At 41.3% G+C, this 24,114-nt stretch overlaps 1 protein-coding gene across 3 annotated transcripts in view; it reads right to left on the bottom strand.

Moving 5' to 3' along the window:
* LOC137372149 (glutaminase kidney isoform, mitochondrial-like) overlaps positions 1–24,114 on the bottom strand; it is a 119,024-nt gene that overhangs the window by 52,902 nt on the left and 42,008 nt on the right. For all 3 annotated transcript variants that reach the window (XM_068035651.1, XM_068035649.1, XM_068035650.1), the window contains exons 6-9: positions 10,130–10,293; positions 4,282–4,340; positions 448–480; positions 269–327 (exon numbers count right to left, since the gene is read on the bottom strand). In XM_068035651.1, coding sequence (XP_067891752.1) covers positions 269–327; positions 448–480; positions 4,282–4,340; positions 10,130–10,293 — 315 coding nt within the window. The remainder of the gene's footprint in view (positions 1–268; positions 328–447; positions 481–4,281; positions 4,341–10,129; positions 10,294–24,114) is intronic.

Here is a 24,114-nt window from a genome sequence, read left to right as displayed (position 1 = left end):
TCTCAGCTGTTTCAATATACGTTTTATCCAAGCTGAGTGACAGGAAAGAGGCTTCATTTGCTCATACCATTCCCCCCTTACAGGATGTGAATTTAAACACCTGTAATTTTTTTAAATAACAATTTGTTATTTGAAGAATTTTAGGTATTTTTAATTATATGCTCGTCTGGGGAAGACAACTAAACACTTTCCTGTATTTGAAACAGTGAGTGGATGGGAAGAGAGTGAAGGAGAAAAGAGACGAGAGGAAAAATAAAAAGTTACTCACGTAGCATTATTAAAGCCAACATATTCATTTCCAGCCATCTGATTTAAAAACTGTGTGACCTGTGAAAGAGCACTAGTTTCAGAAAGCATTCAACTTTGGAAAGTATTGACATAATTTATGTATTCCCGGCATAACCGTTTCCCACATTCAAAAAAATTTGAATTGGGCATGGTACTTACATAATCAAATTTCTCAGCATTGCTTGTTCCATGCTACAAGGAAAGGAAAAGAGATATTACTTAAATAATCTTCAAGTCAGAGATGCAATTACAGAAACAGGTGCCAAGCTAGCTTCATACAATTAGTCAAACATATTTCAGATAAAAGCCAATCTGGAGTCGAGTTGGCAATAACTGCAATTAACTATTTATTATGGGGCTGCATTTGCTGACAACACAACCACTAGGTGGCCCTGTACGAGCAAATGCAGCCTCATCCACTTACATGTCACTGCGATGTTCAGGCTGCTGCCAGGACTAAAGATAGCATTGCTCAATTTATCTCAGAAAAACAACTTCAACCCATGGCAGCGCACAATGGACATGCTTTATACAGAGAACAATGCGCTGTTTAAAGTCTCATTGCTGCACACCTTCAGTAATTCTGTGAAGTTTCAGTGTCATCCCGCTCTCTGGCTGCTCACTCCCCGCTTCCACCGCCCCCCCCCCCCCCATCCCTCCAGACGCTAGCTCAAGGTCGCGCCACTTCCCTCCTTTCGGCCACTCACTCCACATATCGGCCTGTTGCCCATTGTGGCCCGCTTTGCTTCATCAGGTGGAACGAGATGCCGAAAGCTGTCATCTGGAGGCATGGGGGTGGGGGGGAAATGACAGCAAGGAACAAGCGACCGGAGAGCAAAGGTTGGGTGGGGGGGGGGGGCGCGAGCGAGCGGCCAGAGAGCGGGAGGGTGGAAGCAAGCAGCGAGCGGTCTGGAGTGAGTGGCCGAGGGGGAACAGCATTTTTCTGCACATGCGCCAGTTGGTCCTGGCGCAGCACCTCAGAGCGCAGGAGACCGTTTGCGCATGTGCACAGCTTGCAGCACTCTGATAATGTCAGCAGGCCGCTGCGTTGTTAGGTGTCACTTTCTAAGAAAAATCTGCCAAGCAGCACAGCTCAGAATTAAGCAAAATGTATTTTGATGAAATGACAAAAGTAATTCTTCCTGGGTCAATTTTGCAAAAATTAAACTAGGCATTTTAAAAAAGGAAGCAGTGCAAAGTGATACCAATTACTGCTGACCTCACAAACAGAAAAAAAGGATTCCTCTCAATGGCCTCGCCATACCCCATCATAGCCTTTGGTTGTCTAACTCTGTTTGTTTGTGCATCCTCTCAACTCCTTCCTTATACCTTCAGTGGTAGTTTCCTGTTGCTTCTACCCTGGTCTTGTGCTTTTGGCGTAAACTGCATAGTTTCTTCACCTAGCTCAAACACTCAAAACCACTCATTTCAACAAACTCTCAAACATCTTTCCTAACTCTCACACCATCCACTACTTTTTTCCTTTTTTGTTCTTCTGTGTAAATGCTGTGGGATGTGTCTTAGACATTAAATGCACTATGTAAATTCAGGTCATCGTTATGTTCAAGTATTTCGTTTGAGAAGATGGTTAATATGAAAATTGTAAAAAGTAATTAGCTGAGTATATCATTTTAAGTAGAATTTGGAATCTCAAATAGGGCTATCTGGCCATATGACATCCATCCAAGAGTGCTTAAAAAGAATGGGACATGTGCTTTGCAAGCACCTTGCCCTTATCTTCAACGGCTCGCTACAGTGGGGGATGGTTCCCTTGGACTGAAAAAGATGCTCATGTAGTTCTGATTTTCAATAAAGGTGATAAGACAGAATCAGGTCACTAGAGGCCCATTAGTTCAACTTCAATCACTGGCATGATGCTAAAGGGATAAGATCTGACTATGTCTATGATCACTTGGATAAGAGAAGGGAGTTATCAGAGACACAAAACATGGCTTCTGGATAAAAAGGTTGTGTCTCACTAATTTGATGGTTTTGAAGAATTTACCAGATTGGTAGTTGAGGGTAACCCAGCAGACATTGGGTTGGATTGGCACTGCCCCCCACGGAACCCACACTGCCGGCCATGTTACATATTCATGGCAGCCGCCCCTCCAATAACGTGGAGAGGGCAGCCTCAACGACACTATTCACTGTGTCAACTGTTGAAAGAGCAGCTACTGGCACTATTTTTAAAAGGCTGCCAGCCCTGCAAACAGTACACAATAACGCAGAGTTTGCCCCCTTCCCTTCCCCCAACCCAGAGTGCAGAGCTCACCTCTTCTGCACCCACCACCCATCAGTGCAAAGTTCATCCTTCTCCACCTCAGTGGTGCCATCTTTCCCTGGACAGGAAAGTGAAGGCGCGCGAGTGCCATTTGACGCACTGAGGACCGAGAACTGAAGGTAAGATCGCTGCAGTTTATATTAATTAATTTAAGTATGCTAAGTAGGGTCGCATCGCAGAGCGGTGGAGAGGCCGCCTCAGAGCTTCGCCATTGCCAGTAAGATCTGGCCCGACAATCCCGGCATTTGGTTCCGTGGTGGCCGCTGCCGCTCTGATTTTCCAGTCCACCCCACCACAGAACCAGATGATGGGCTGGGAACAAAATTCAGCTCGTTGTCGACTTGGATTTTCAGCATTTGATAAGGTACTTCACAATAGGTTAATCTACAATCTAGGAACTCTTGGAATTGATGAGAAGTTGCTACTGTGAATTGAGAACTGACTGCATTCCTATAGGCAGTAAAAGGGCATTAATGATCGTGGATCTGAATGGATACCAGTTACCAGTGGTGTCACACAGGGATCAGTATTAGTAAATAGTAATGGCCCTATCTTCATTAATGACCTGAATGGAGGTGTGGGGGAAGTGATCTGCAAGTTTGTGAATGACAAAAGATTTGACAGTAGGAGGACAGTGAATGGGAATAAACTACGATACACGAATCTTGAGAAATGAACCCATGTTTAGCAAATGGTATACATCTTAGCTAACAAAACTTAAATCTTGAAGGGTACAGAACTGAAGTATGTTGAAAAAGATGGATCTGTGTTACAGTACACACTTTTCAAAGTTCATGACCAATGCTGAGAAGCAACAAAGCAAATATGACATTAGGTTGCATCGCCAGGATGATTACATGTAAAAACAAAACAAAACACCATTTTATTCTCGTACAAGGCTTTCTGATTGAGGCATAAGCAAAGTCAAGAACAAAGTGGCTTGTAGCAAAAGATGAGTAGTTATCACTTCAATTCCATAACATATCTGAACACACTGCTCCTCAATTTTTTTTTTTAAATGAAGTAGCAAATTGAATTTAAACCTCAGCTTAATTCCATGACACATTCTACTGCATAACATATACAGCCTGCGACTGTAATTCCTTATTACTTTAGTTTAGTTTAGATAGTTTTAGTTTAGAGATACAGCACTGAAAACCCACACAGACACAGGGAGAACTTGCAAACTCCACACAGGCAGTACCCAGAATTGAACCCAGGTCGCTGGAGCTGTGAGGCTGCGGTGCTAACCACTGCGCCACTGTGCCGCCCCATTAGTTGATCTCCTGTGATTTTGCACAGGGAATCTCGACATGGAACAGTTCCTGGCTGGGGCAGAGATCATGGCATACACCAAGTGAATGAAATACCAAGTAACACAAATCATGGTTAATGTACTCTCCTGGACTACTTTTGAGAAATTTTACCCCTAAATTCGCTTGGAGTTTTAAAATATTTTTGCCTCTCCCAGAAGATTACACAGCCGCTGGTGGGAGGGAGGTTTTGCAAAGCATGATTTCAAGGCATCACAACTACATGGGGCAAGAGCAGTGGTCCAGCTGCTCTTTTCCTGTACCCATCATTTTTGTATGTTCGTAAAGGAGCGAATAGCTCCAATGCAGTGATAAAGATGCAATAAAATTCACCTGCAAGTATTCAACTATGCAAAATAAGCTAGGAACTCATTCAGAATGACATGAACTTCTCACCTTAATCAGAGATGTTACCACAATAGCCCCAGCATTTACCATGGGATTGTGAGGTTTATCTGAAACAAAAAAAAAGTCAAACACGGAAAACACAGAATTTATCCGGCAACAGCTGCAACTATTTAGAGTTAGAGTTATTTCTACTGCAATAGTTGCATCAACATAACACTAATCAGTTCATAAAATATTTTAGCTTGTCTTTTACTAGCAAACTGAACTGAAACATCATAATTGATATTATGATGCCATAATGCTCTATTAGAGCAAGGGCGGCCTGTGAATTAAATTCCTTACTAGATGATCCCCTGTGGTATTACACAGGGAGTCAAGTCCAAGAGTAGTAATTAGGTCAAGCAGTATTAGGGGATGGAGAGAAGAGAGACAAAATGAAGTGAAGAAACAGCGAGAGGAAAGGGAAGACTAAGGAACAGTCAGAACTAAAGGAAATGGAGCAGAGGAGGATTTTGGGGGGGGGGGGTGGTCGCCATGGTCACAGGTGTTTCTCACATGCAATTAATCAAGAATCTGCTACAGTGCCATTAAGTAGCCAGATACGGAACTAGATGAAGTCACTCCAGGACCTACAGAGCAACAGCTCCTATTTCTGCATCCAATGTTATGTGACAATGTTATCTGCCCCCTCCCTTCATCTGTCTTTCTGTTTGCTCCTTATTCTTCCATTTCCTCTTTACTCTTCCGTCACTCCATTTTGTCTCTCTTCCCTCCACCTTCAAACTTTGCTTGACCTAATTACTGCACTTGGACTTGACCCCTAGTGCAACCCCACAGGGGATCAACTAGTAAGGAATTTCATTCACAGACTGCCTTGGCTCCAATATGATATGTCACGGAATTAAAGTGATTTTATGTTCAATGTATCACATCACTATTTTAAAGTGCTACAGGTACTGCAGGTAAATATGCCCGTTGCAGACCCTGACAAGGGAGTTTGCAGTGTTTTTTTTAAAAATGGAAGCTTTACTGGCCGACAAAGGGGATTTTCGACACGGCTTTATTCAAAGTGTATAAACAATTTAACGGTGACTGGTAGAATGCAGAATCAGAATAAAGCCTTGAATAGTATTAAGATCATCTTCCCTTGTAGAATTCCACTGCTCCCTAGAATTTATATATGAAGGCAAAACAACTTAAAACTTATTAATTTCAAAATAGAAGACAAAAAATGTGCATTAATTTGCTGTTCACTCCCAAAGGGCATTTTTCATTTATTGAACAGCCCTTCCATTTGCTTTTTGCACAAATTTAACTCACTGTTTGCATAGCCATACGATTTCCCTCCGTAGTTAATTCCTCCACCCCTCATTACTGTATAGCAATTAATGACTACTGCAAGTTTCCTTGCTAAAGACTCCCAAAAAGTTTACTTCTCCAACTTATCTATTCCCACATCCTTCCCAAATTCTTAAAAACCCAAATAAAGTGCTTTCCACAAGCCAAATCATCTGATCTGTATAAATGCAGATTTATGCCTGTTTACAGAATAAACTTTTCGTCCATTTTCATTTTACCTCCCATGTCACGATTCATGCCATGCTACTCCATCACACTTGAAAGCATTTTTGAACTTTAAAAGGTTTTTTTTATTTAAATACAATTACCTCTCACTGACATATTCTGCCCATGTAACCAAAGTTCCTCCATGATCTAAATCTACCTGCCAATTCCGTTTGAATTTGGCTCTTCCGTGCAACTCAGCATCAACGCAAACACCAAGATTGGAGAGATTCTCTCCCCCATCGAAACTTAATACCAATATAAATCAGTTCCTTCCAATTTATCTTCCCATTTTCTTGTGCCCACTTCCAATCTCAACCTGGACCAGACAAGAAGGCTGCTTATGTATAACTGCTCTGTGAAAAGCCAGTGCCACTGCCAACTTTATTTGACGAACTTTTACTACGCCACCTAAGTTTGGTAAATTCTTGACCCAAGTGATTGTCCTATTGATTTATTCTGTCTGGTATGGACCAGACATTCTTTTTCCCAGGTCATTGTTAATTAATTTGCTCGAACCTTGTTGTCAGTATATTAAATTAATTCATTGCTTGGACAGTCCAGTCTCTAAGGATGCTTTTAATTTGTCAGAACGCCATGCACAATATTAGGCCCAAATTGTAATGGATGTTATTAATTTAGCTGATTGCCAGTCACATTTAATTTAGTGCCAAGTTCACCAAATCCCATTTCTGATCTGTAGACAAGAAGGAGGCTTTTATTTCATTGATTCATGAAGCCTGCACCATTGCTAAGTTTATTTCATTTATTGCTTTCCCAAGTTTAAGGTAATGATACGAGAACACAGTTTATTTAGTTAACTGCGAAGCCAATTCAAGGTTACATTCCATTTTCCTTTGTTTCCATTTCGATTTGCCTTAGATGTTTCCAAATTTTACTTAACTCATTCCTGCCAAAGAAATTGGGAACCCATTTAACTTATGAACATCTACTCTTTAAAAAAAAAACAACAGACTTTGTTCATCACCCTTTGTCGACTGCCTCCATATTTACCACCATTTTATTTAATTGGAGTGGTTTTAAAGTATTTATGTAATTGGTACTGGAGTTGTTTTTCCTCAGTATTGCTTCTAACAAATAAACTTTCATTTGTTTCTCTAGTATTCTGCCCTCCGAACACTAATGTATTCCTCCTGTGGCCATTTTAACATTAGTTAATTACTGTTACTACTGTAATCCGTTTTTCTTCCATAGTGACTCAATGTCCCTTGATCAGTGTCAAACACTTGCAAATTTCTCACCATCAGCTTCCAATATCATACTTATCCCCCAGATGCCCAGGGCCTGATGGTCTGCATCCCAGAGTATTTAAGGAAGTGGCCCTAGAAATGGTGAATGCATTGGTGGTCATCTTCCAAGATTCTATAGACTCTGGAATAGTTCATACAGATTGGAGGGTAGCTAATGTAACCCCATTAAGCAGGAAATTATACACTAGTCAGCCAAACGTCAGTAGTGGGGAAAATTCCAGAGTCCATTATCAAAGTTTTTATAGCAGAGCACTTAGAGAACAGTGGTAGAATCGGAGAGTCAGCATGGATTTACAAAATGGAAATCACGCTTGACAAATCTACTAGAATTCTTCGAGGATGTAACTAGTAGAGTTGATGAGAGGGAGCCAGTAGATGTGTTTTTTTTTAACTTTCAGAAGACTTTCAACAAAGTCCCACATAAGAGATTAGCGTGTAAAATTAAAGCGCATGGGATTGGGGGTAGTGTATTACGATGGATAGAAAACTGGTTGGCAGACAGGAAACAAACAGTAGGGATAAATGGGTCTTTTTCCGAATGGCAGGCAGTGACTAGTGCGGTACCGCAGGGATCAGTGCTAGGACTCTAGTTATTCACAATATATATTAATGATTTAAATGAGGGAACTAAATGTAATATCTCCAGATTTGCAGATGACACAAAACTGGGTGGGAGGGTGTGAGGAGAATGCAGAGAGGCTTCAGGGCGATTTGGGCAAGTTGAGTGAGTGGGCAAATGCATGGCAGATGCATTATAATGTGGATAAATGTGAGGTTATCCACTTTGGTAGCAAAAACAAGGTGGCAGATTATCTGAACGGCAATAAACTGAGAGGAGAATATGCAGCAAGACCTGCGCATTCTCATACACCAGTCGCTGAAGGTGCATGGAGGTGCAACAGGTGGTTTAAAAAAAAAGGCAAATGGTATGTTAGCCTTCATAGCGAGAGGATTTGAGTATAGGAGCAGGGATGTCTTGCTGTAATTATACAGGGCCTTGGATGAGGCCACATCTGGAATATTGTGTGCAATTGTGGTCTCCTTATCTGAGGAAGGATGTTCTTGCTATAGAGGGAGCGTAGCGAAGGTTTACCAGACTGATTCCTGGGATGGCAGGACTGATGTATGGGGAGAGATTGAGTCGGTTAGGATTATACTCGCTGGAGTTCAGAAGAATGAGGGGGGTGGGGGGATCTCATAGAAACCTATAAAATTCTAACAGGACTTGACAGGGTAGATGCAGGAAGGATGTTCCCGATGGTGGGAGAGTCCAGAACCAGGGGTCATAGTCTATGGATAAGGTGTAAACCTTTCAGGACTGAGATGCGGAAAAATTTCTTCACCCAGAGAGAGTGGTGAGCCTGTGGAATTCGCTACCACAGAAAGCAGTTGAGGCCAAAACATTGTATGTTTTCAAGAAGGAGTTAGATATAGCTCTTGGGTTTAAAGGGATCAAAAGGATATGGGGCAAAAGCAGGAACAGGTTACTGAGTTGGACGATCAGCCATGATCATAATGAATGGCAAAGCAGGCTCGAAGGGCCAAATGGCCTACTCCTGCTCCTATTTTCTATGTTTTCTATGTCTATGCTTAAATGAACCAAGTTCTCTCTGTTGTATGAAATGTTTCAACTCTTTTCTGTTAAGCTGTGCCATGCCACAGTGTTGTGCTTCCTTATGACACATGCTGCAATTCTGCTCTAGATTTTGTCTCCCTCTTTCTCCAAAAATCTGGCATCTCAGAAGTGCCCTTATGCTACTCATACCATTCAATAACTTGCATTTATAGAGTACCACTTGCATAATGTCCAGATGTGCTTTAATGAACAGGGAAGCAAGAATATAAAGCACCGCAGCCTCACAGCTCCAGCGACCCGGGTTCAGTTCTGGTTACTGTCTGTGTGGAGTTCGCAAGTTCTCCGTGTCTCCGTGGGTTTCCGCCGGGTGCTCCGGTTTCCTCCCACAGCCAAAGACTTACAGGTTGATAGGTAAATTGGCCATTGTAAATTGCCCCTAGTATAGGTAAGTGGTTGGAGAATATGGGGTTAATGTAGGATTAGTATAAATGGGTGGTTGTTGGTCAGCACAGACTCAGTGGGCTGAAGGGCCTGTTTCAGTGCTGTACTTCTAAATAAATAAAATAAAAAACTGAAATAGATAAAAATCAGAGTCATGGTGGGAGAGTCAGATAAAAACTCAATTGACAAGATGGAGTTTCAGAAGACTTTTAAATGCAGAGGCGCAATGGTTTCAGGAATGAATTTGAGAGTAAAAGCATGATGGGCAAGACTCTACTACCAATGATAGGGGTGAAGGAAAGGGAAGAAAAGAGAATGAAATGCAACAAAATTTTAGCACTGCCACAACAGATCAAAACACTGCAGATACTAATTTTTAATTTTCTGGAAAATAAAAGTTTAACTCGAAGGTTGCAATCAAAAGTAACAGATGTAAATTCTAATTTCCTTATGCATATGGCATTAGTTATCTCTGCAGTGTACACAAGAGAACGGGTTATCAAATTTTCAGCAGAAATACCACAGCAACAACTTTTGAAAAGCCTATAGAACTTTCATGCGTCACTGCATATGAAACTTCTACTGGGAATGTGACGATGGAAAAGCAGTAACGGACAAATTGCTGTTTACTCAGATTGATGCTTTTTCTCACAAAGTGCTTAGATCAAAACAGAGGATATAATTCAAACTCAACTACTTTATAATTAGGAATGCATTATATATACACAATTGCATCAGACTATAGTTTAAATAGCTAGAAATCTCAATGACATTAACAAGCCAAATGTAATAACTTCTAAAAAGATTCAGGTCTGTAATTTAAGAAATGGTGAAAACCTAGAAGACACAAAAAAGTCTGTCACAAAAGTATAGGTTCAGAGAATACAACTGAGATTTTCAAGTAATATGTCCATTTTAATTGTGAAACTGGCTGCAGACTTAAATCAGGTAAAATGTCTGCCAGATCTACTAGCGACAGCCAAATTATGAGATTTTAAAATTAGATCAGGAAATTTAATTTTTGCCTTTAAAATTCAAATTCTACCTTCTTCATTTAGGAAGAGCTTGTTGAACCGTAATCCACTGGGTTCTTTACCAACATATTTGTGAACATAATCTGTCCCAAGGTCATGGATTGAAACTGCATATTTTAATGGTTTCACACAGGACTGAAGACAAAAGGGAACTTTGGTATCTCCAACTGAGTGCCTAGAAGAAGAAAGTTTTGTATAATTAAAACAGTTCAATACCACAAAACCGTAAAAATAAAAGCAAGAAGCATTTCCAATTACAAAATTCTTAGCTGTTTGTGACATGAACAAATTATTGTAGACCAATTTTCCTTCTATAAATTGGAAGATGTGACAGCCACATTAAAACAGCATCAAAGCATTTAAAGCTCTCCAAATCTGTAGTCGGTATATGAATTACAACTTTTGCAGTAATTTAGATATAATATTGCATTATATACACAAGCTCTAGGAAATCATGGTGACTAATGTTATTCATAATCCATGGTTCTGTTTAATTAGGGCCACTGGATAATGCTGCCATATATACCAATGCCATCCAATTTGATTTTGCTATCATCCATGACCAATGACCATTACTATCTATCAAATGCCTGCACCATCATGGATTAGTCAATATTTTCTCCAGTTCAACATTGACAAGACTCAGGTCAACCTACCAAATAAAATCAGTTGCCGTATGCACAGATTTCACCCCACTTCCTGGATGCTTACTTGGGCAACCTTCGTGCCCTGGTTGACCTGGAGCTTGAACCCTTACATCCAGTACGCCCCTACTTCCATTCTTTCAGCATCGTGGCACATCCCCAACTGCTGCTGTCAAACTTCACCCATGCCTTTGTCATGCCCTCAGCTCGATTTATCCAACACTTTTCTAGCCATCCTCCCAAGCTCTACACAAATTTCAGTTAGTCCAGAAATGTACCATTCCTGCACTACCCCACATCCATTAGCACTCCACCCTTAGTGTATTATCTTTAAATGTCCAGTTATTTTCAAATCTACTGTTTCACACCTCCTTATCCAATCCCCTACGGCCCTACATCCCAGCATACCTTCTGCTCCTTGAAATCTAGTCTATTGTGTAGCCCCTACTCTATCAATGGCAGAGGCTTCAGCCACTATGCCTCTGCATTCAAATTCTCCTCCTAAGTTCCTTCAACATTACTATCACTCTCCGGCAAAAGCCTCAAAAACCCACTCAATCATGCTTTCTTCTCTTCCTGTTCAGAAGCACTTAGCACATTTTGAAACTTAAAAGGTGCTTGAAAAGTGCAAGTTATTGCTGAGCAAGTCATATTTATTTCATAGAACAGACTTTTACTAGCATTTTGGAAACCAAATATCAAAATTCTTCCTATCACTCCCATGAAAACTAAATTTAAACATAGCTAAATCTATGCCAAAAGCAGTTATAAAGTTCCTTACAATACTGTAATTTGTGCTGACAATGTAAGGGAACAAATATCATTTTTATATGACAATGTAGAGAAGAAACACATTTGCCCAATTAATTTAGTAGCTGAACGCATTTAAAAATGCATTGAGCAAAAGTGCAGATTTGAAAAACCAACTGAATTACATACAAGGACATCTTAGAATGCTATTTTGTGCTGAAGATACATGGATCTAAAAATAGAACAGCCCTCAAAAACAGGCACAGGGAATACGTCGTGTGATTAGTCCGCGTCCGCTGATTGAAATGCAGGTAGCACACCAACTTCCTGCTCTTTAGAATGATTGATGCGCGCAACCAGCACAAACCACACTATTCACTGGTTGCACTCATCAGTTAGGTGCCCAAAATTGTAATTTCCTAATATTTCTTAAAACCAAGGTGCACCTCTTAAACAGGAAGTAAATTGTGGCTGCAGCAGGGACTGGCAGTTATGCAGGTTGCAAATCTAACCCAGGAACCAGTGAAGAATGACACATGAGAAAAAGTGGAATCCAAGGTTTTCAGATGCTGCACAGGAGGCCTCAAATTATGTGAAAAGTCACATATCATAGCAAGCCAGATGGCCCTTCAGACACGTCAAAATGCATTGACAGCAAAGAGCCATGGATGCAGTGCCATAAGTTTAACGGACTCATAAGTGGTGAAGGACAGTCAAAGCATCTTCAAATGCCATGTCCTACCAAGTGCACCACTAGTCTACACCACAGCTCCATAACTCACCTAGCAACAATCTCTTAACATACCCAACATTCATATACTGCACCATACCCTTACACACTGCTGGAAGCTTCACGCTGACACCTCACAGCTTGCACACACTGCCAGCTATTCAACCATGACAGCCACATAGCCCAGACTGCAACACATTCACTGATACACCTACCTCTTTTGCAGAACAAGGTGGTGCACAGCCAGAGACAGCAGAAACTAACAGGAGGCAGAACAAGCAGTCCTCCATGTCCAAACTCACATGAAGATGACAGTGCAGGCCATTATTGAAATGGCAATTGCTAAGCCCAGCGACAAAGCTGAATCAACTGAAGGTGACAGTATCTCATACCAAATCCTCCTTACATCTCTCAATCTTTTCTGATTTACAAGCTGCAGATGGTGTAAGCTTGCACCCCTTACATCCCCCCTCCGCTCATTACAAACATACCCTTATGCCTTTCTTATGCCCAAGAAGTGCAAACTGGCCAGGCAATGGAAGAACTTCAAGACGACAGTGATGACCAAAGCAGTCACTCAATTTCACACACATAGCCACCAGCTCAGTTGCTGTCAGTGCATGCAACTTAGAGGACACACAGAAGCCGATCTGCAACTGGAAAAACACCCAGCATGAGTGACTTGCTGCCAGGGCAGGGAGCAAGGACAGCAGCAGTGCCAGCTCACCAGAGGGCTAGGTCACACACAAGTTCGGCTGCAGAGGACTCAGATGAGAACTTGTTCGGACAGGTTACAGAAGGCAGCTGATGGGTATGCACAGCGAAATGCTTGATGCATTGTGAAGCTTGGCAGAAAACCTGCATGCAATGTCAAGGAGCAAGGAAGAGTCCGGCACAAACTTGGCATCGAGCTTTGATGTCACGAATGGATGAGAACCAACTGTAAATTGTGTTTTTGTGCACTTGGGTGTTCTTGTCAACTGCCATTATACACAGCTTATGTTATTTTACTTCTGTGTTCCAATTGTTAAAATGGAGGAGGGAGATCACTTCACTGACAGGAGGTGGGACAGCTATTTGAAGGGGTCCAGTCACATGACCTAAAAGCCACCCTTTTCAACCTGCCTGGTTTTGAAAGTTTCACTGGAGGGAACAGCTTGTACAGGGAAGCGGCTGCCTCAAAAGGTGTGCACCTGGCTATCTCTGGGGTCTGCCTGCAAGAAGGACAGAAGCCACAGACTGCAGAGCAGCAAGAAAAGCTCTCGGCTCTCTACCAGTTACTCTCTGTCAAAAAGGATGAAATCAGAAACTAAGCTGCCTCAGCTTATCTCCGAAAGTGCAAGAAGAAGAAAGTGTAAGAGAAGAGGTTTCCTATGACTCCTACTCCACTTGGCATTTCCAGTCAGTTAATTCCAGTTTTGGACTGTCAGCTAAAAAAAAAAAATTGACTAGTTTCAGCTGGAACCCCCCCTCCCCCCCATTAGTTTGTAGTTAAGCTATTTTCTATTTGGTAAATGTCCTTGCCCTTTTGATGCCTTTACTTTTCCTTGAATGTTTGCGAGCGCGCACTGCGAAGTTAATCCCCTCCCATGTTTAACAGCGTGTGTTAATAAACCCTACTTTGTTTTAGCTTTAACAGTGTTGTGGTGGTCCTTTAAAAGTCAGGGTTCACAAACGGAGGGAGTGGAGAAATATGCTATCAGAATTTTCCTTTTGTTTAAAAAAATCACAATCTGCTTATGGACAGGTTGTTGGAGAGTGAGTTTTGTTTTCAAAATTAACTACCTGTCTGCAACATTGTGCAGAGCTTGGTGCCCAGCCCTTCCAACGTGGAAGTGATGGCCAACTTTTGGACCCAACCATGATGTAACATTCAATTGGATGCTGAGACATCAACATTGTAGCACAAACAGAAACCACCCAACTTCTGGGTGCTACATTGGAAGCTCAGACTGCTGCCATAATGGCTATGGATACCAGTGTTCAAAGGGTCTTGCACTGCAGTCCCACAATCTGCTTTCCTAGCTGATCACTAGAATTGCCAAGGCGCCTCCCCAAGTGAGTGGCTGTGATTCCATGGAATATGAACCTGCTGTCCTCCCTAGGGATGATAGCAATACTCATCCCACTCCTGCCTCTCTGCCAATGCCCTTCCTGTTGTCAGCCAGCCAGGCCAGACTGTAGCTGCCCATGCCGAGATGGTGCATTCTAAAGCTGGGCCTTAAAGGCCCAGAGCTGCTAGGTCACCCTCCAAGGCCATTTGCAGTCTCCATCACTGAAATTCAACAGCTTTCCACCAGCCATGCTGCAACCACTGGGATAGGACTGCAGAAGGGCACTAGGACAGGCAAAGACACACAGAAGACAGGCACTAAGGGAATGCACAGGGGTGATAAATTTACATTTACATGCAATATGGCATGATTTCGTTCTAAATTTGGTTTGAATTGTTCATTTTGTGGTGGCTTTTATTTTTCCATTGTGGCAATGATGACATTGTGTTGATCAGTTAGAGGGAAGAGAAGGTGTGGGACTGTTGAATGGGGAATTGGGTTGCAGTTTCTGGAATCTCACTCAAGGTTGTTTTTCCCACACACAGCCCAGCCAGAAAAGGGGTGTTTAGTTCCCACCTTCTTTCCTCTTCCTCCTTCTAGCAGCTTGTCCTACATGGTCTCTACCCATTCTCCCAGTCACGCTCTATTCCAAAAGGGGAAAACTTACTAATGTAGCCATGTCTAGGAGCAACTGGTTTATGCAGAAGCCGTGAAGTTAGGAAGAAGTCTTTCAGCACTTGCCACATCACTCCCTGTAGACTTTTACAACTGGAAACCACTCTGCAAAGCCCCAAACGGTTGTAAATCAAACAGCCAGAAGAAATCAACCAGCAACAAGCCTGCAAGTAGTCGATGATCCCTTTAAATAGTGCTGCCATACAAAGTTAAGAAAGGGTGTCAGCTGAAGAGTCAGGCTCCAAAACAGTGTTGGGATCAAATCAGTGTTTCGCATCTTCAGCAATATAACGTACACCACGATTCGTGGCAGAGGTGCGCAAACGCATATCGGACGCCATTTTGCTCCCCAAATGGCAGTGCTACAGAGCCCAATTTTCGCACTCATACACTCCGATTAAATTTATTCAATTAGATTCCTGCAATACCATTTATACCATTAAATCAATGACAAAGGTGGCAAATAAACATTTTATGCACTGCAACAGGATGCATTATCAGGAACAAAGAAATTTAAGCAGTCTATCAATTCCTTGGTGAGATTTTTTTTTAGTTTAGTTTAGAGATACAGCACTGAAACAGGCACTTCGGCCCACTGAGTCTGTGCTGACCATCAACCACCTACTTATACTAATCCTACACTAATCCCATATCCCCACCGGTCCCTATATTTCCCTACCACCTACCTATACTAGGGGCAATTTATAATGGCCAATTAACCTATCAACCTGCAAGTCTTTGGCATGTGGGAGGAAACCAGAGAACCCGGAGGAAACCCACGCAGACACAGGGAGAACTTGCAAACTCCACACAGGCAGTACCCAGAATTGAACCCGGGTCGCTGGAGCTGTGAGGCTGCGGTGCTAACCACTGTGCCGCCCCCCTTTTAACCTTACTTGACTGGCATCAGAACGAGGGCTTGATCCATGTTAACACTTCATGTTGACAGTCTGATGTGCTACATGTGCTGTAAGTTTATTACAGATATGAAGATTTTTGCAGTTTTAGAAGCCCTGCTTCTGTCTATTTATAGATTGCTTATGTAAAAGGTGTTCTGTGAAGATGTGTCAACTTTAATGGATATCAACTGGCATGTTCTGGTGCCTTGGTAAGCTATGTGCACCAGTCAGCAGGTACATAAATTAATGAAAAGTAAACATTTAAGAGACATTGACAATGCAGAAACTTCAACTTAAATGGAGTAATTTTCTTATTTTGTACGATGACAATCACCTGAACGAAGCAAAAAGTATGCCAGTTATGCAACCTGTCCAATTTGCTGTCCATTAACTTAAATGGACAGGAATATCACACATTCCATTAGGAGCTACAATGCTCCCTACCCAATTATCTTTTAAACCATTATTTATCTTCAAGCACAAGAGAGGAAAACATACCTTATTAGCTTCAGCAAAATGTGGTGCCTCTATTGATAGTATGCTTGTTTTTAAAATATCATGGGTCAAAGTAGATTTACAATTTAAAATAATGTCATATTATAAAAGAGTCTAAAACTAAAATAATCTTGTTTGCAGTGCAGATCACATTATAATTTTACTTAAAATTAAAAATGTGGTTTTCCTCTTTGAAGGGTCCAAATATTATGCAACATAAAAATTGCACCAGATCTTGCTAGTGACAGAGGCAAAGTAATGAGACTAGTGTTGTACCTTTACAGTAACAAGTTTGGAGGTTCTGTTAAATCATTCCCAATCAGGCTCAAATGTTTGGTAATGGCCCCGTAACAATGCAGCAGGTCCAGTGGACAGCTGAATAACCCAAGAGTGATTAACACTTCTGGTTCCTGTTATATGGCACCAAATGGTACAATAGCTGCTGCATTTAACAGCAAGGTGAGCTGAAAATCATAAATATTGTGTTGGCTTGGAGAAAGGCAGCACTCTGTATGTACATATTTATACATGTATAGAGCGCTGTGCCATCAGCCTCAGAAGCCCAGTGACCATTTACAGCGACAGCAGAGAGCTCACAGTAGCCGACGCACAGCGCTTGTGCTGCAGGACAGCTTTTTCCAGATAATCGTAAGCAATGACAAAACACAAATTGAAGATAGATGGCCAGAGTTATACTCCTTGCCTTGCATCACGATGGTGCAAAAGATGGCTTCACACTGACTCAAGGTTTACAATGTGACTGGGGCAGTAGACAGTGAAAGTGGAGATGAACAATGAATGGAATTCAGCCATACACCTGAGCAAACCGATGTGCAAATTCCAGAACACTTCAGTTGCTGCAAAGCACAGGAGATACTATGTTTTATACAGCTCATGCTCACTGCAGGATATTCACATGCAGTAACCAGTTTGTGCAGGGTTTTCAGAAATTACTTCAGACACACACTGGTGTGTAAATGGAAGCAGGTTTCAAATTCCTGTTGACAGACCAATGTTTTTGCTGCAAACCAGCAACTTGCCAGCTACTGCTTCTGCATCATTAATTTTAAGCCATGTCAAACGAGCTGCGTCAGTTCTCAGGTGGTCTCTGCTAAGATATCCCATGAAGGCAAAAACAAACATTGGGAATTGGTCTGTGTATACACACACCTCCTTTTTGGCCATTTACAGAAGACTGGCACACTGAAGTTGTGAAGGAGTATGCAGTTCCACCCACTTGCTCTCCTGGCTGAAGTTCATTTCCACCGAGGTGAAAGACTATAAAAAATAAAGACGACTTAAAAACAGGTAAAATAGAAGTCTCAGAAAAAGTGTAAGAACAACTTTTTTTCCTCTGACCAATTTTGCACCATTCACTCCAAAAGGCTCAAAGCTCCACAGGCAAAAGTCACCCTCCGGTACCTTACCTAATGGGCTTTTATTCATATGTAAATCTTGACAGCAAGGCAGGCAGGCTATTCAATCACAAGGAGTTAGACGAGCCAGATTCTGACCTCGCTTGAGGTCAACATGAACCACTGGATTGTAATCAAGAGCATGAACACTGGCTGATTTTTCCCCTCTCTAACTCTGGTGTACTGAAGTCAACTGTACTGTCCCTACCGTCCTCTAGCCAAATTCAACAATTCAGTGCAGGTGAAAATTGAACCTGGGATCTTGAAGTCTGTACCACTCAGCTACTCGATGGATGAACTCTCAGCCAGCAGGTAAAGCAACCTGTCTATTGCAGGTTTGTATGTGGTTCAAGCCAAGTACTTGTTCCTTAGTAAATCAGTGCCAGGAAAACCAGGTCACCTAACCAGTCAAACCAATGTCAATGAAAAAAAAATAACCATAAGATTGATGTTACTTTTATAGAAAAGTTATCCACAGCAACAGTCCAAAACCTTGGTCATTTAAAAAAATAAATGTATCCTTTTGAAAAAGGCACATATCATAAAAGCTGTAAACAGCACTCACTTCTTCAACTAAAATTGTAGACATTAATGTACAGCTAAGTAAAAATAGAACCTTACTTAACAGTATACTTGGAAATAAGTTAACTATTTTATCTTAGTCACGAGAACATTCTAGGTTTTTCAAAGATTATGATTTTTGCCCACCTTAGCCACACCATGGCATAATTTAAATTCAAATGCAAAAGGAGCACCTTAAGTTTATTTAAGTCGAGAATTTAACAAATGCAAAATAAATTTTAGACATTAATTTTACTGTGATGAAGTTCTTTCCTTCAGGAATCCACATTTAAAGTAACCATTGATGCTGGCAGGGTGAGGGATGAAGGGGTTAACGTTTGATACTTTTCTAACATCACAATTCCCCACCCTCCCAAAAAAATTGGGGCTAGACTATAAATATTTCTAACCTTAAAATGATTTAGCTATGAAAATCTGAATACACATAGAATCAGAATTAATTTGAAAACTTTACTCTATGTATATTTAGGACATGATAAAGCATTCAAAAAAATGCCACTTAAATCATCAATTCTATTCAGACAATTCAATAATGAAAGCATGAATAATGGGTAAAAAGACCATATTTTCAAACCTGCAGCCTCTTATTTGTTCCCAAATAGAGACTTTGCTCTAAAATCCTTTCCAAAAAGAAAACAGCTCGATTATACAAAATCAATTTTAGGAAACGAGAGATTAAAGGCAACATTTCCTAGATTTTAACAAATCTCTTTCTCATCAAGGTTTACTTAAAATCAGAAAAAAATACTTCAATTAGATCACAGGATTTGTGCAGAAACCAGATTTTCAAACTTAATGGAATGACAGCTTGCCTCAGACATACATATGTTGCTCAAATTCCTAATGCAAGAACAACTTGGGAACATTTAGGCCAATTACGAAGTACTTCTTCCTCACTTAAGATGCCTCGCTTTGAACCTCAATTTGTATACATTTATATTCAATTACAAGTTAATTTGTCCCACTCTTGGCACTTCTGGTATTGAAGTAATTAACTTTTTTTGGAAATAATTCATATTGAAAACATGCTTGCCTGAGTTCGAAGACCAGCAGAATTCCAAAACAAAGTTAGGTTCTATTTTTTAAAAAGACAATCATGCCTAGCAGCTATTATTCAAAGGTAAATTCCAAGATAATTTTATTCCAAATTCTTACATTACAAAGGACACCGTATCACTTTGGACCCAGGAGAGGTCAGAAGGGAGGGTATACTTTCAAACTAATGTCTCCTAGAAGATATTCCCAATTATCAAATATTAGCATAGTAAAGGCCTGCCATTTCAGTCGCCTGAGTAAGAAAGATGTGCTTGAAATTAATATAGAAGGGTTCATCTAACACTACAAGCAGGGTTTGCATCCATACTGCAATCACCAATCCCAAATTAAGAGTCAATCAGGGTTCAGATTCAAACAGTCAACATATTTTAAGCAATCGTTAAGAACAAGGAAAGACTTCAATCCCAGCTCCCAGTTAATCCCAAAGGCAAAAAAGAGACTCAAAATACTTCAACAAAATGTTTTTTTCCTGGAACAGGGACTTAGGATGGAATGCCCTCACACAGTGTTTCTAGATGGGCACAATTTCCTTTTGGCAGAGAAGATATTTTAAGTTATTTTTCCCTCACTCTTATGTAGGCAGAGGCATTTTCCATGCAAAGTATTTTCTGCCCGTCCTCCCCACATACCTGAATGTATATTTGCAAGTTCAGCATGGGCACCCAAAATGAATAATTTGAATCTAAATTTGCTGGACCTGGCTAAATTTCTACAGTGCAATTCACAGATATATGAAAACAGGATCAGCAGCAACATCATGCTACTTTAGATTGGTGTGCCAATGGATCATTTCCAAGCAAGAAGTTTGCTTTAAGATGCTCAATGTGGCAAATCTTGTAGCAATCGTCACTCTAGCCAATATGGAGTATCTGTAGAAATGTTCACAGCATTGAGAACAAAAGGTTCTATAAACGAAGTCATAAAACACAAAGCATCATAAGACAAAACAAAGAAAATTGATCAATAAATGCTTTGGTAAAGAGACATAAACTCAGTTATGTACAATGGGATAACAATCAATCATTGTGTTGCTCACTCGTTTCCAAGTAACTTTCATTTTAAGATAATCTTTGGTTCTGCTGTTATTCATGCAAGTATGAAGACAACGAAAAAAAATTAGACATGGAGAAGTCTACTACTTAACACAATCTGACTGCCGTTTACGCTTTGGGGATTATGAGGAGATCCACAAGCATACTGCAGCTTCCAGGCATGTGCAATTTTACACTTATTATCGAGTTATTGTTCAGGACCAGTGGATTGCTATTTTGGGTACAGTAAAACATGCAGATGACACTTAGATGTTCAGAAAAGTACACAAATGTCTGTAGCCTGTAAGTCAGTCTCTTTCAGCCCCTCCTAACTAGATTTAGTAATTACTTCATTATTGAAGTCACATTTTTAAATTCAATAATCTTCCAAATAACCTTTTTAAAATAAATGAACATTAGCTATCAGGAAGTATTATAATTACATTCCCATCACTCACCAATTATAGTGACCCAGCGAATCCAAAAGCATATTCCTATCAAAATGTTTAAATCTGCATTCCATTGGATTAAATAGGTAAGTGCAACACCTAGTGTGATAATAAGCCATGAAGGTCCCAGAATCAATCCCCATTCTCTGAACTAACCAAACTAGAATAGGGTGACATTAGGAACACAAAAAAATTCAGTGCCATTGGACTGCAGGAGATGAGGGGAACATCAGCCTGCTGGAAAGAACACAGTGTATACTTGGTGTGAACAAGGTCGGATTTCGTTATAATGACCCCAGTAATGAAACAGTGCTGGCAGTCACAGCATGGGCTCACATATGACAAATGCTAACTTGAGTGAGTATCGAAGAACTGCTGCCAGCCACAGAACTACATTCTGCAGAGAGGCCCAGTTCCAACTAAGGGTTTACACTTGCAAGGAAAAATTATTCTGCTCTCTCCATAAGTGCTGCCTAACAGAGTTTTTCCAGCATTTACTGTTTTTGTTTGATTTCTAGCATCTGAACTTTTACTATTTAAGTCAGGATTTATTTCTGTATGGTCATAATTGCTTTAGCTACACTTGATATAGCATGAATATACTGGCCACCAGTCATCCTCAGAAGCTCTTAGTGTTTTGATAAAAGAGCTTGATAAATCCTATTATAACTGGATGCTGAACTATGGAACAGAAAAGAGAAATCTGGAAAATATTTGAGGCAGAATCTTACTGCTCAAGTTTTTGGTGGAGCATCGGGAGCAAGGGTCTGGCCCCTCCAGTTGTGTTTTATGGATGGGAGGGCAAGTAGGATGATGGGGCCATTTTGTCAGAGGAATGATTTCTGCTGAAAGGGACCACAGTATATTGCAGGGAAGCGGTTGCTTTTTTTTAGGCTGCACCACCTACAGGAATGGAGAGGAGACCTGGGAAGACTGCTGCCTGAAAGTCCAGCTGAGGGGCTACAGTGAGATGAGCTATCCCAAGGACAGCAAAAAGAGGACAGCCTCTCCAATCAAGGAAACATGGATGGAAGTGACCACGGATGAGAGAAGCAACCATGTTTTCCCTCCAACCAAGAGACCACGTGGCAAGAGAATCTAGGACCTCAGGAGGGTATGACAGGTGAATGGCACAGCACCTTCATGTGCCAAGCCCCATTCTCCCGACTTGCACAGCAAGCCACAGGTCAATACAACTTGGAGCTCCACTCATTCCTCTTCCTGCAAGCACCTCACATCATCTGAGCAGTCAACACTCCCATTCACCCTCAGCCCATGCTTCACAGTCATGCTCCACAAATGGCCCCTTCACTCCTCTGCACACAAACCATGACAACCACTCATACCTCCTTGCCTTCTCTCCTTGCAGAAGAGAGCAAAGTTGTGTGGTTGGGGGAAGCAGGGCAGCCTCCAGTGGACAAGACACCTCATCGGCCACTGGTAATGGGTGCCTACCTGGCCCACTCAGAAGGTCGTCTAGCACCATGAGGATGCAGATGTCAGCTGTGATCTGTTACGAGAGAGACTGAGCCTCCTGAGGCACTGGTACTCATACATGTCAGGATACTTGGTCAACTGCCTGTAGCTCTTCTGTTTGGGGGATTGTGGGTCTTGCCTCCTTCCAACTGCATTTTGGTGGCCATCCCCTCTTCCTTGTGGAAGGTCATGTGGCTGAGAAAGCAGCTGGTGCTTTTGCTGGAGTTACTCTTGCTGCAGCTGGAGCACACAGCAATGGTCAGCCCGCTTCCCTAGACCCTCAGCAAAGGTGGACAGTGGAACTGCATAAGCTGCTCGCGAGGCAGAGAGAGCACTCCCTGATAAAAGGAGTACTTTGCAAAGTAGCCTCTCACCTAGCCATGTCTGCAGCTCTTCGGGCCGGGTGTAACTGATCAAAGCCTTCACAGCTTGACAGTTACACTGAAGAAACCTGTCCTGCTGTGTTCTTGCCTTCTCCAACCTGCCAATGTGGGACCCATCTCCTGTTGGATCTATGCACAAAATCCCTCTTAACTGTCTGCTTAACAACTTGAATAGTCTCCCCGCCTCAGCCACTGCAGTGCCTGACTTCACTCCCTACCCATGCCAGGAAAGACAGGAGGAGCTGGGAGCACATCAGAATTCCAGCTGGGTGACATTTTCCCAGCGCCACTCCCCCACCCCCCGCCAACTTCCAAACCTGCCTCCACTGGCCTGGGGAAATACCCCCCTTGAAAATCAGTGAGCATAACCATCTACAGCATTTGCTGTATTATGTGAACAGTGAAAGCTAGTAACCCAAACCAATCTGGAAAAGGTAGTTAGAAAGTTAGAGACTAACTAAGGAACACATACATTTTAGCAGGTTTGGTATTATATTTACTTTATACATTCAAATTTCCAAATGTTTTACTCGTTCTATAAATTTTTAATACAGCAAGGCAAATGTAAAAGATTAGGACATGCAGAACCAACAGGAGTCCAAAGGACTGATGGGTCTATTTGCAAATCCAAGTGACCGTTTTGTATCCTGCAGCTCTCATTATTTGCGGTTGATCCAGATAGTAGCAACCATCATAGAATGCACTCCAGTGTTACAAATGGGATCAGGTAATTCAGTCCAGGTAATTATTGGGACAGTTGTTTGGTTACATCTAAGCAGTCAAAAATAGGACTTTTGGGATTGGTTAAAAAAATTCTGACACTATTTTGGGCAGAAGAACAGCCCATTTATTGTATCAATATAGAGCACCTGAAACCAAACTGCAATGTCACATAGATCAAGAAAAGAAGCGCTGTGTTTCAAGAAAGCGATTCACGGTGATTGTGAGCTCAAGCACAGACCAGCTTGTGAAACCCTAAATGTAAGTCTCGAGTTAGGGACAAAGTTTCATGTCCTAGATGCTCATGAAACAGAACACTCAGGGATGGTCACAATTTCATTCCCCAAAGTACTAGAAACTGGAAAATGAAAATAATTTTACACTTTAATGGAAATGATTTTAAGCATCTCCTATAATAGTGTTGTATCAAAAATATGGGATTTTGGCATTAAGTCGCATCAAGTTAAAGGATTCAATTATTCTGGAACAAGAAAAAATCTTTTTGATGTAGTTATGAAACAAATGGTATTGATGATCTTGGAAAGTAGTCCCAGAGTGTTCAGTTTGTTCCATTCAGCAGCCAAACTGACTACATTAAGTGCCAGAGCACCTGTTGCTTCTGGCAAAGGTGGCCTAA

This window comes from Heterodontus francisci, chromosome 7, assembly GCF_036365525.1.
Source record: "Heterodontus francisci isolate sHetFra1 chromosome 7, sHetFra1.hap1, whole genome shotgun sequence".
In the NCBI taxonomy this organism is placed as follows: domain Eukaryota; kingdom Metazoa; phylum Chordata; class Chondrichthyes; order Heterodontiformes; family Heterodontidae; genus Heterodontus; species Heterodontus francisci.
Note: the sequence above shows the minus strand (reverse complement) of the source record. Positions and strands in the feature narration are given on the sequence as shown.